The sequence below is a fragment of the Aythya fuligula genome, chromosome 16 (genome assembly GCF_009819795.1).
Source record: "Aythya fuligula isolate bAytFul2 chromosome 16, bAytFul2.pri, whole genome shotgun sequence".
NCBI lineage: Eukaryota > Metazoa > Chordata > Aves > Anseriformes > Anatidae > Aythya > Aythya fuligula.
This window is the reverse complement of record NC_045574.1, coordinates 8,291,610-8,304,628: the sequence shown is the minus strand read 5'-3', so window position 1 is coordinate 8,304,628 and position 13,019 is coordinate 8,291,610. Positions and strand designations below refer to the sequence as shown.

The 13,019-nt window shown below is 45.0% G+C and overlaps 1 protein-coding gene across 3 annotated transcripts in view; it reads left to right on the top strand.

Moving 5' to 3' along the window:
• NFATC2 (nuclear factor of activated T cells 2) overlaps positions 1–13,019 on the top strand; it is a 96,742-nt gene that overhangs the window by 18,954 nt on the left and 64,769 nt on the right. For all 3 annotated transcript variants that reach the window (XM_032198436.1, XM_032198434.1, XM_032198435.1), the window contains exon 3: positions 515–683. In XM_032198436.1, the coding sequence (XP_032054327.1) occupies positions 515–683 (169 nt within the window). The remainder of the gene's footprint in view (positions 1–514; positions 684–13,019) is intronic.

The window sequence follows — 13,019 nt, the reverse complement described above, 5'->3', positions numbered from 1 at the left end:
ATTGTATTGATCTCATGTGGTAAGCTCTTGTGCATTTTGATAACAGGAGAACTATTATCAGGAAAGACTATTTTGCACTTTATTCTTCTGCATCTTATTAATTGTGAAAATCATACAGTGTTACTAACTTACACAACTGGCAAGTAATGGCAAATGGAGATAATTTTTCAATGTACACTACCCATGTTCAAAACTCAAGGCACTCATCAAAGTTAGGTAAAAGAGGGGGATCTTTGAAATAATGCAACTGCTACGGATATCTCTATTTAAGATCATGGAGGTGTCATGCTTCTGCCAGGAGATGGGCCCACAGAAATTACTGTGTTTGTCCTGAATTCCATCTAGGTTTGTAATCAAGCATGAGCAGGACAGCATGCGGTCACTGAAATTAATAAGAAACTCCCGAGTGTGTCAGCAGGAGCAGCCCAGTGGGGTTCTTGGAGGACAAACAGCTCAGGGCTTTGGGAAATAAAGTGCTGAAAGGCTTCAGCTTGTCTGGTCTCTCTCTGCCCAGTTTGCCCGTCCAGTCGCTCCCACCCCTCGAGTGGCCTCTCTCCAGTCAGTCTGGCTCCTACGAGCTGCGGATCGAAGTCCAGCCCAAGCCTCACCACCGTGCGCACTACGAGACGGAGGGGAGCCGAGGGGCAGTCAAGGCACCAACCGGAGGCCATCCTGTCGTCCAGGTAAGGGTCTGGAGATTACCTGCATGGAGAAAAAAATGGGGCTGGCTTTATTTTTGAATGTCTTGCTAGGGGCTTTTCCCCTGAAACAGGGAGCATGTGTTTGTAGTAGTAGGCGTGCATAAAATGTCTGAAGTGGAATGGTGATAAATTTCTAGAAGTTTGGAAAGTTGGTTTGGATTGGCTTGTGAAAGCTCAGAAACTGAGCAAAAGTATTTGCTATCTTTTCTGGGATAGATGTTAAAAGTCCTGTGACCCAGCTCTGTCATAAGGTGTCCAGTATTCCAGTGTCCCTGTATTCCACCTGAATCCTTTTTATCTTGAGAACAGACTCTTCCCTCCCTGCAGCAGGGAGGTGTTATTGGTATTCCTGGCTGTATCGAACTTCAGCTCCTCTCCAGTCCATACAATCAAATTGTATGAGACTCATACAAGTTCCCTTGAAGTTTAAAGGAAGGCAAAGCTGCCCTCTGGCTGTAGGGCCTTCCCATTTAAATGTAGGTCAGAGAACTTGACCTGTGTGGGATCCAAGCACTCAGCACATCCATTTCAATCCTTTCCTGTTTTTATGTCACTTGCTGATGTTGTGTCCCACCTTGCATGCTGTTCTGCTCATCCTCTGTGGTAACGCTGCCTTCTTTTTGTCCTGGATGTGTGTCACCAATAGGAAATTGCACTATCTGTAGCTGTCATGCGATAAGGAGGTAGGAGGGCAACAAATGATGTAGCAGTGGGGATGAGTTCAAGAAAAAGTTTGGCCTCTATAAGGCTGTGACTGCAGAGAGGATGTGTTTACTGACTGTAACTCTACAGAGAAAGGGTGAGTGAGTTTAAGCAGGAACTCCCTCCTGAATTGGGCTGATGTCAGTATAGAAACAAAATTTTATCTTTCTGAGGTATCACCTATACTGCTACTAGAAGTTCAGTTCTGGTCCTAGCTATGCTTGTGAGAAGGGAACTCTCGCTACTGAAATCAGTGAACAGAATGCAAGCTGACAGGCTGGAAGTGACAAAATTTGGCCCTCTGAGCTGATTCATTATTCTGCTGAAGAGGGTAAAGGGGCTTTTCCTTCACCATGCAAAGTCCTAGGTACAACAATGGCTGAGTAGCCTAACGGTAGCCCTTTGGGGCCACATCAGGTTTTTTACTCATTTCCTCCTAATTTCAGACAGTGCCATTCCGGAAGGAAAGCCAAGCTTTTGGCCAGGGTTGCAAGGTGTTAATGTGATATTGCTGGTAATATTGCTGGTAATGATGTATAGCAACTGTCTGGATCAGCTACAGCTTTCAATAAGCAAAGTCAGGGTGCATCCTACAGATGTTCCTATCACACTCATGACTTTCTATGGGAAGCCTGAGAAAGGAAAATGCTGAAGTTTATGCTCAGTTTTAAGCGTGTGGTCAATACCAGTAATTTCACTGGTTTGATTTGTGTTTAACTTCAAAGGTTAAATATTACACTGCAGGCTCATCCCCTTTTAAAATCAAGCCATTAATTGTTAAATCAATGAATTTGTTTATTTCTGTTGAGCTGGACTTGCATATATGGACTGGATACTTGAGTAAAGGGTGCAGGATAATAAATAGTAATCACATTTGCCGTAACTTAATATATGCAGTTTTTTTAGTCCATAAATCTGACAAACCCACCACAGTGTGTTGGGAACATGAACTGTATGTCCAATCAGCACTTGCTCATTTCTCAGTTTGCTCACATATAACATAATTTACCTTCCCAATGTGTTCCTATCAAACGGATGTTTATTACAGTGAATGAGTATCTTGTCACATGGGGAAATAAGTGTTTTGTTTCCTTCCTGTAATCAATGTCCATCAAAAAGGGATTTATGTTTTCTGTTGGAGGTAGGAGCTGATATTCCTAGTTTTATCACAATTTGCCATCCAGCTTAAAGATCTTAAACCGTAAATACAAAGATCCTTGTTAAAGTCTCCCAAGCAGATGTGCCTCTGCACAGCTGTGCCTGCATGTGGGGGGAATATGGACAGTTTCTTTATGAAGGTTTATTATAAACCTGGAAGTATTTGTTGGATTTGTGTTCACTTTAACGTAACAGAGATCATGTGGGTACTATGAGCAATGAGATAGTTGCACCTGTATGGTTTATGACATCTGAAACTCATGAAGGCTAGTAAAATCCAAAGCTTTCATGTCATAAGTTATTTGGCTTCAAGCTTCTCTTCTTCTTTCCCCTCAGCGCATTTTAACTTTTGTGTTCCTGTCAGATTCCAACAGTACAGCAACAGACAAAATGAAACAGGAGAGATTTTTAAAGCTGAGGAAAGCGTGCTTGAGTTAGAGGCAACTGGTTGCAAGGAAACTGAATTACATTACTTTTCAACAAGTTGTATCTGTTTTCAGCCCCAGAGCAGGAATGGCAATGTTTACACAGGGATGACGGGGCTGCAGTTCTGCAGGCGGCAGACCTTACACTGGGGACTTGCTGCACTCTCAAAATGTCAGACATGAGCACACCAACCACCTTTTTTTTTGGTTTGGTTTGGTTTGTGTTTTTTGTTTGTTTAGTTTTCTTTTGAGCACTAGATACCCCTCCATGCCAACTTTCTTGAATCCAGTGCTGCCTCTTAAGCATTTGGACTTAAACACTGAGAAGCCAAACTTGACCCAAGTGTGAGAACCCCACCAAAGTGGTGGGATTTATACTGAGGCTGAACATCTCATTCATGTTACAGTGTTTTAGAACCACTTTCAATAGACCACTTGATTTGATTACCTTTTCTAAAACATAATGACTTAATTTTTTTCATGACTTTTCTGATTTCCCATTAAATTAACCCTTAATGTGACTATCCAGCTGAGCCTTCCGGAGGAAGAAATGTTGGCTAGTTTTTCCAGTACGATGTTAGTCTGCAATATTTATTTTTTGAAAACTGCATTTTGCATGCAAGTTTCTTCTTTTGGGTGTGCTGAAGCTACAGACCAGCAGATCTCATATCCTCTAGGCCTTATCTTGTGGTTTATCTTTCTGATGCTGCTTCCTCTTTTTCACGTGTCTAGCCCCGAGAGTTTGTGCTCTGCACCAAGTTGTGCACTCCAAGTTTGGCAGGAGAAGTGTCTGATTAGTCAAAATGTCTGGTTAGCTGGGCCATACGGAAGAGGCCATTTACTTTGTTTACCTGGGGAAGGAAGAAAGAAGCCATTCATCCCATGCAATGTTCACACCGTCTAACTTCAGAGACCTTCTAGAGACAAGGAGAAGTGTAGGCTTCCAGTTTAGGTGTTCTGAATTGCTCTTTGGGGGAAACTACAGTTTGCTATTAACTACAGAGAAACTTAAGCTTGTATTTTAGAGATGTTAGTTGAATGCGAACATTTAGACATCTGGTGGACACACACTGGCACATCACTGAAAACAGCTTTGTCCTTGCTACTCGGGATTTCCTTTCTGAAATTTGCACGCAGTTACCTTCTTGCAGGGCCATCCAGTTGCTGAAATAGCAGAGGGGGGTAGACATGATTGTTTTCTTCCTTCTCAACTCCTTTTCATTGAAGTTGAGGATCAGCTGCTCACATCAAGACTCTGAAAGAGGCTGTTCACTAGGTAGAGGCTGCTTCTGCGTAAAGAATTTATGGATGTGATAGGGATTGAGGTGGCAATGCAAAAACAAACCTAGCTCGGTCCCAGTTCACCCCGCAGTAGTGCTGCCTGCTCAGAGGAGTACAGTCTCCTTCTTTGCATGCTTTTAAGCAAAAGTCTAGTAGGAAGTACATGGATATATTTGAATTCTGCATGAGACAGGAGACATAAACTAGATAATTTCATGAGGTTTCTCCCAGCATTATAGGTACTCCCACCTCTTTGAAGAAATCAAAAGTTTGATGACGTTGGCATTTCTTGCTATCCTGTTTTCAAGAGGAAGCAGGGCATGTGGTAACGCTTGAGTAACCCTGGATGCTGGCATAGGTGTGTTTCTACTGCATGCAGGAAAATGTCACAGTAAAAACCTCTCTGTTTCAGGGAGACAGATGTTAGGTTCTTCAGCAAAGGTTCTCCTGTATTTGAACTGTTTAAGATGGTGTTGAAAAGGAAAGACCTTTTCAGTAGCAAAGGCTGGATATGAATGAACTTCACCCCATTGAGCAGAGCCTCTGGTCCCTTAAAAGCCATAAAAGTATTGTTTTGAATATATTTGGAAAGCTTGGTGGTTCTGTTTTTATCCTGTTGCTTTGCATGGAAGCAGACTTTTTTCAAGATAGAAATTAGGTTTCACACCATAGTGAAATAGATACTTCAGGGAGTTGTAAGTGGAGCCCTTTTCCTTTCCCTTTCACTTGCCTTGAAGGAAGGACAAGTTTTGAAGGAAGATGAGCAGTTGATTTATGCAAATAATTGTGCACATCCTCTGGATCTGTACTTGCTTTGTTAGAAATGGTTGCATTTACATGTGTTGCAGTCCATGTGTATAAAAGGCACAGTCCCATTTCACATAATTATTTTCCCACATTCTGAAGTACTCAGGGTCCTTGCAGTTGATCAGTGCTGATAAATGTGTGATTTACTGCTGCGTATAATTGAGAGCAGTGGCACAGGGCAGCAATTTCAGTTGTGTATCTGCCATGGCCTATAGAGATGTCAAAGTATTTTGTTGATAATCTGAGAACTCAGCTAAGTCTTGGGGGTCAGAGAGGTAAATAAGATTTTTTTAATTAACCCTTTGTTTCTAATTTTTTCCCCCAAGTGCCTGTGTGTTTTGGACTTGTCTTGCTGTAAACAGTCCCTGGGGAAGCTGGTGTTTTGCACAGCAATTTGTAGTAATTTTCTCAAAGAAGCATGCCTAACTCTGGTATTTTGTTTTTTATTGCCATCTTAGTGAAGCCTTCCCTGATGTATTGCTTCTCTAATTTATCTTTACAAAAGGCTCAAAGCCTTCTGAATGAAAACAAGCACAGAGGTAACCGGTAACTTATTTGCATCTCTCACTTACTCTCGCACTCTCAATGCATTATTAACTCACTTTTTCATCTACAAACCTGTCGTTTTCCGCTGCTTGTGTCAGATAACTGAATCGATTCAGCACAACCAATTTGCAAAGCAGCCGATTTGCAAAAACGCTTGCCTCTCGGGCCCCCATTTCCAGAGGCACACAGCCCGGAGCAGCCAGCGGGCTGGGACTGGGGCCTGCTCGGTGTTTGGGGAGAGCAGAGCTGGGCCCTTTGCAGTCAGCAGCCGTGGCCGAGTGGTGCTGGGGCCGTGCTCCCGCCTTGAAGTCGCATCGCAGCGGTTTGGGCGCTTCCCCAGGAAGTGGCAGCCCCGCGCTTGGGCCCAGCTCCGCCGCAGGGCTCGGCGGCTTCATACACACACCCCATGCAGCTTTCTCCTGCCTCCTCTGGAGCCCTCGGCCCCTCTGGGCAGGGCAGCAAGCTCCCTGCGAGCGCTTCCACTGCTGTGAAGTCCTGGGGTCGGTGTTGAGTCAAACGTGACGGGTTAAGCTGAGCAACGAGGCCGAGAGACGGGAGGAGATCTGTCCTCCAGGTCAGAGCTTCGGGGGCACCTCCTTCCCCCACTTCCTCCTCAGAGCGGGGCGGGGAGAAATCTCAAGCGCTCTGAGGCTTCAGCCCCTGCCAATATCCTCAAATCACCCGGGAGCTGTATTTATTTAACAAGAGCCCTGCCAGCACAGATGTCTAGGACACCAGCGAGGTCCTCGGTCTCCTCTGTTCCTGGCACACGATGTCGGAGGCTGAGAGTTCCTCTGACGGAGGTTTGGGAGCAGTGACCTCCAGCAGTGCAGCAGTGGGCACGCTGGGCACAGGACAGCCCTCAGCTGTGGGGAAATGGATGTCCCCTGTGGGCCTCGTTTCAGAGGCCAAGCATGGGGAGGTAATCCTGGTATGAGCTATCATCCCACTGCCATAATTACACCTCCTTTATGGGCTTGATTGTAATGGTAAAAATAAAATGTGTTACCCAAATGTTGAACTTGGTACAGCATCCAAATATAGCCCAGGTCTACAAAGCAACAAAGCTGGGACAGAGGCAGCGCAGGGACCCGTCACAGCCGGTGCTGTGCCACGCGTGCTGGGCTCCTGCTTGCTTCTGGTCCTTCAGGCAGGGAGGCAGCAGGGAGGGTACGGAGGGGGAGGGTCCCGGTCAGCACAGCCCACCCCTCCTCCCCCCGGGTTTTAACTTTTAAAACTGTGGTGCCTTTCACTGCCTCGCTCTCTCTTTATTATTATTGTTTATTATGAAAAAGAAGCTGTAATTGTGGAGTTGTTATTGGAACACACGGGAGCTGCTTTGCAATAGCAAATGTATGTTCACTTTCCTTTTATATTTGAATTTTGCCGTATGTGTTTTCTTGTGGTTTCCAAGTCAAAGACGACTTTGTTTTCTAGGCTAGGCTTCCCATGGGGGCCTGAGTTGTAAGTGTGTGTGACTTCCAACATTCAACTAATTCTTTTGCTTATTAGTGAAACCAGAACCTTTGATGGAAACTCAAAACCAAATCACAGCTTGATATCGTAATTCACACTCTCACAAGCGGGGCTGGATTAGAGATGTGTTCCTGCTGAAATGAAAACTCGCCTGCCCAGATGATTTACTGCTGGGGACACAGGGGTGGTTGGGTTTCTCTTTCTCTGCCCATCCTCCTGTTCAGTGAAGGGGAAGTCAGAGGTCCAGGATGAAGGGGGGTGTTTGCACTTCCGTAGTGTTTGGCCTCTGCAAGCTGCCCTGGACATGTGCAGCTAAGCTGGCTTGTGCTGTGCCATGTCTCTGCATTGATCCCGTTGCCTTTACTTCCTTTTTGTAGCGAGTGGGAGCCTCGTGCTGGCTCCTCGCTGCTTTTGGACCTTGCAGGGATTCTGCACCCAACTCGAGAACAGCATGTGACAAATTGTCTGCATGTATCATGCCTAATTAACCTGCAGGATTACCGGGCTTGTTTGCACAACTGTGGTGATTGATTGCATGTGCCTTTAGAGCTCTGAGCTGTTGGTTCGTGGGTACATTTACTGTGTTTACATGTGCTATTGCAGGGATCGATGTGCAGTCTGAAAGCGTAGACCTTGGTTTTAGGAATACCTGAGAAATTGTCTTTAAAACTAATATCCTGTCAAATGCACGGGGAGATGAGTCGGTACCCCACACACTGTCCTGGTAACGTAGCTGTACCTTCGGATCTGTCTATCTGAGGCTTCGCTGGAACCGCTGAGGAAATTAAATTACTACGTAGATCGGAAGTAGTGTAGGAAAACATGATTGAGCCTGAAAGTGGCTTTTGTTAAGATGTGGGACTGGACTGAATAATAGGGAATATTAAATGTGATACCTAATAAACAGAGATAAGAGGAAGAGCTGGCTCATATGCCTTCTCTATCATTAATGCAAGAGGAGAACTGCTGGACAACAGTAAGGATAATTAGCTGCTGGGAGAATTTACCTGGACTTAAGCTGCATCCTCTGTTGCTTGAAGTTGCTAAGCTGGGTCTGCGTGCCCCTGTGAGAGGGATGCTGTCCCTCACAAAGAGGTTATGTGCTGAGCGACTGCAATTGGGGTGCAGAGATGCAGGTGACCAGAGAACCATGTACCTCAAGGGAGCAGCTGGATCTTACCATGTGTCTTGTGTTAGAGATGACTGAATGGTTCTCATTGTAACTTTTTGTCTCAAAACAAAAATGGAGCCCAAGTCAAAATGCATTGCTTTGATGGAAAGTAATTTTGGCAGAGGTGAGGGGAAGGCAAGTATACCAGCCAAGTCTGAGGATGCCTGTGAGATGCAGGCAGCCTCAGTTATTCCTTGTCTGGATTAGGCAGATCTAAGATTTAGGCTACTCTTTCATGTGTGCTTTAACTGACAGACTGCACATGCAGGAGTCAGTGTGCAGCAAACCAGAGGCTGAATTTGTGGCTGTTTGCCAGGAATGTGGACACGTACAGCAGTAACGCCTACAGAACTCATCCTGTTCAGGGCGCGCTCAAGTATCTGCAGAAGTTGTTCATGCAGAGCAGCCAGCATCCTCTAAACTCACATCTGGGCACTCTATGCAAGGGCTGCACCATGCAGCAAAGCCTCCAGTTCCCCTTTCCTTCTCTCAAGACCCATTCTTATTTAATAGAAAGTGCCTTGGTCCAAGCGAGGACCTGCATGTGGGTGTCTGTGTCTCAAGGGAGAGTCATGTCACTGGGCTTATGGCTTATGGGGGGAAGGGGCTGGGCTCCTCCTGGAGCTTCTTGGTGACAATTTTCTAGGGTCTCTCTATTTCTTTCTGAAACAACTGTTGAAACCTTGAGGCTTCCAGCAGATTCCAGGATGCTCTTGCTGCTGCCTCTGTCCCATTTCTCCCCTTATCTTGGTTGCTCTCAAGCTTTGCGCCACCTCTTGGTTGCACAGCCTGCTCTACCTGGGACTGTGTACTGTGCCAGGAAGGGCGAAATAACTGTGGGAGGGGAAGCTGCAGGGTTAGGTGACAGAAAAACATCTCTGCTTGCCACCTTCGTTCTGCTCCAACCTGGTTGAGGCCGGTCCCCACCAAGCCTACTTGAGCTGGCAGGGAATGCCGTGGCTAGCTGGTGGCAGAGCTCTGTGCTGGGAGGTGGCAATGCAATTCTGGTGAAATCAGCAAATTTGCACCCTCTGCTTTGCTTGTGGCAGAGTTCTTTCTTGCTCGGGGAAGTTGAAATCTTTTGTCTTGAGTGTGCGTGGAAGTTGACTAACTACGCAGGTGGTTTTCTTAGTATGAAAAAAAAATCATTTTCACTCAGATATAAAAATCCTACCTTCCCAGTCTGCATATCAGTGAGATGCAGTCAGATGGATAGTGCCTATTTTTTTTTTTTTTAAACTTTAAGCCATGAAAGTCAAAGCACCTTGAAAACAAGCAGCTCTTTGTAGACATAGGGAAATTGAGGTATAAAGAGGCAAAAGCTTGCCCATGTTGCAAAGTGTGGTCAGTGTCAAGACGATTGGGAACCAAAGTCTGCTTTGAGCCTTAATTGCTTTTTCCTGAGACCTGCCTTCTCTGCCCCAGGCTGCTGTTTTAACCCCTGGTGGAAGCAGAACGCCCAGTTAGGCGCTGGGAGCCTGGTTGTCATTTACTGTAAGGAACAGCAGCATAAATGAGATTCAGTCCTTGGAATTCTGACAAAATTGTCACCAAAATAAGGAACATTTAAAATCAAATATAATAAAAACTCATCATTTAGCAGAATCAGATGTTCAAAGGATTATCTTCTGAGGCCTTTTTAGACTGCTTCAGTGAGGAGTAAAAAGAACCGAGGCAGGGATTTCCTTCTGGTTTGCGTTCTCTTGCTATGTCCCAAGTACATCAAATTGAACAAAAACATGTGACAAGTTTCAACTTTATTGCTCAATGTCAGCTCGAACGAAAGCAGGCAGGCAAGCCACTACATGCTGCAGTGTCTGGATGAGGTCTTTGTGTTAATTACTGACAGCTATTGATATGCCACTCTCCCCGAGACAATATAATTTTCCATCTCGGAGTGCTGTTGAATAAAGACCCCCCAAAAAATCCTTGAACTTGTTGCAGCCAAAAAGTACTAATGATAGGAATTAATGATCAAATCCAAAACACAGAGTTCCTTCCACCAGGAAACCGACTGAAGAGGCACCGCAGAAATGCTGTGGCAAGCAGGGGCTACTGAGACAAGCACATCTTCCTCCGCTCTGCTGCGGGTTGTCCTACAACGCTTGCTGGCATGGAAAACAGCATTGGGGCTGATGAAGAGTCTGGGCAGGGGAATAATTTGTGGTGTCAAATCCCTTGAGGCGCAGGCTTAGCTCTGCAGTCTGGCTGCTTCAGGAGGAAGGTGGGAGTTGGGAGTGGGGGCTCCTTCCTCCAGCAGCCGGCGCCGAGACCTCATGCTGCTCCTTGTGCGCCAAGGGGCGAGCCTGTAAGTGCTTTCTTATCTCCTCCTATACAGCAGGAAAAGGGAAGCAGTAGGAGGAAGCGATTTCTCACGCGGCTTTGTATTTGCTTCTAATTAAACGTTGCCAGTCGAGCTCTGTTTTCCCACTTTTCACCAACGGCTGATGACCATCTCTCTGAATCACCACGGCGTTATTTTCAAAGCTGACCACACACATGCACACCCCATTCAGAGGGAAGCTGAAATGACTTCCATGGGGAGATAGCAAGTAATATGCAGCAGTTAATAGACCAAGCATCTTGTTACGGTGAGGCGAAACAAGCAGGAGGGCTGATTAGTTTCAAGCAAATAAAAACACCAAGGCTAGTGAATTCATTCCCCAATTTTATACTCTCCTTTTGGCAGTAGCTTGTGTTGTCTAGACAGGAAGATGTGCACAATCAGCTTTAAAGATGCAGCTTTATACCCCACAGGGGAAAAAGACCTCAATTCCTGACAAGCAAAGCTCTGCTGGGTTGGATGGGAAACAAATTATTCCATTCTGCTCTCGAAGGCGATCAGAGTCTGTAGCACACAGACTGCATCACGCAGGTTCTCACTGGGGCTCTCCAAAGGTGCATTTAAGACTTGCAGATGCTCCTGCTGTTGTCTCACAAAGTTCATTCCTGTTTGCATGCAGACCAGATACCTAGCTTGCACGTGTGCAACACTGAGCTAGAAATTCTCAAGAAAATTTGGCTCTGAAACCTGTCAATTAAAAAGGGAAATGCAGAAACTAGCAATAATAGCAGAAAACAAGGTTGTACAGCTGGTGAAGTGTGTTAGCACAATCAGTGCTCGCGGTAGAAAGGGCTTGGTAACCCCTGCAGTGAAGCAGAGCACGGCAGGGACAGGACCTCTGATTTCTCACTGTGCTAATCCCCTGTGGGGCCTGGCAAATCACTGCATCTCTGTGCCTTGGCTTCCCCATTTAAGAATACTTCTCCTCGTCTGCTCTTCCTATCTCTTGCTAATAATGCAATTCTCTATAGACTACAGTAATATTTAAATTCAAGTGCATATGTCCAAGATTCAAAGATCTAAATTCCAAAGGTTTTACTAAGTTCCCTCTTTATGTGCGTATGTTGTATCTGTTGGTGACCACCTACAGAATCTTAAGGAATTCACCCTTCTTTTTGACTCTGCTGTCAATTTATCACTCGATTACCAGAAAAAATAGCTAAGCAGTGTTGCAGACTTTGCTTCTGCAAAGAGATTTGCTATTTACACAGTATTGCAAAGGTGAACCAGTGTTTTTAAATCCCCACAGCCAGAGATTGTGCAAACTGTAGCTGCAGGGTTTGTTTCATCTGAACACTGGAACAGGGATTGATTTAGACTTGATTTTCAAACTTGCTCAGTAAGTGGTTATGTATGTGGGGCCGGGCTCTTCGTTTGTAAGAAGACATGAGTTTAGAAATAGTTCAGAAAAAAAAAAAGGCATTCTAATGCACGTGGTCTTAATGGCTGTGGTTCCATGTACCATCACAGGAATTGTGTTTGGGTGGATAACTGGACTGCCCACACAGCAGCTAATGGCATATCTGCTCATGTTTTGCATGCAGAATTGCATATGTGCCATTCTGAAAACGGCAGTTGACTACCCCCTCTCCCAAATTTGACTGTTATTGATCCATGGATGAAGCGTAGAATGAATGAATTTTGTTTATGCAGAGGTGAGCTGATGATTCTGATCATGCCACAAATTTCCATTTTGTTTAGAAACCCAATCATAGCAGCAAACCGAACAAGAAAAGTCTCCTTGTTTTCTGAATGATGTTATTTGTTTATCTGCCAAAGTGCTTTGCATTTCCTCAGGTCACAGACCAGCCCATGTCTGGCTATGTTAATATTATAAGAGTTATGCAAAAGTAAAGTTTAAGAAAAATCTTTCAACTGAAAGAAATAGGATCTTAAAATCCCAAAATAGAGTATGGAAAGGTACACATCATGTCTGGCTTCTCTTTCCCCTTGTGGCAAATGTGACTCAAAGGTGTTGGTTTTTTTCCAGCTCGATCTGTATACAGTTTGGGGGAGTTTTATTGTGAATAGCTCACCTTATAATACACAAAATTATTTCCTTCCAGAGTTCTCTATTCATAAATCTTTCTTGATTCTCACTCTCTCAAAACTGAAATCCAGATGATATTTTTTTCTTCATTGAAACAAGTGAGAAAGATGGTAAGAAAGCACATTGGCACAGTGCTGGTCCTCTGCTCTTGTCTCTGGTGAATCTCCCACTTCGCCTGAGTGAGCAGCCAAGTGTTGGGTGCTCCCCTTGGGCAGTTGCAGCTCGCTGCAGTGCGAGCCGGGCTCTCCCTTTCTGAGAGATGAGCAAAAGCGTGGAGTGGGAAACGGAGATGTTACAGGGGCTTGGTTGTTACTGAGGAAGGAACAGATGAATGTTAGAGTTATTATTTAAAAACGTC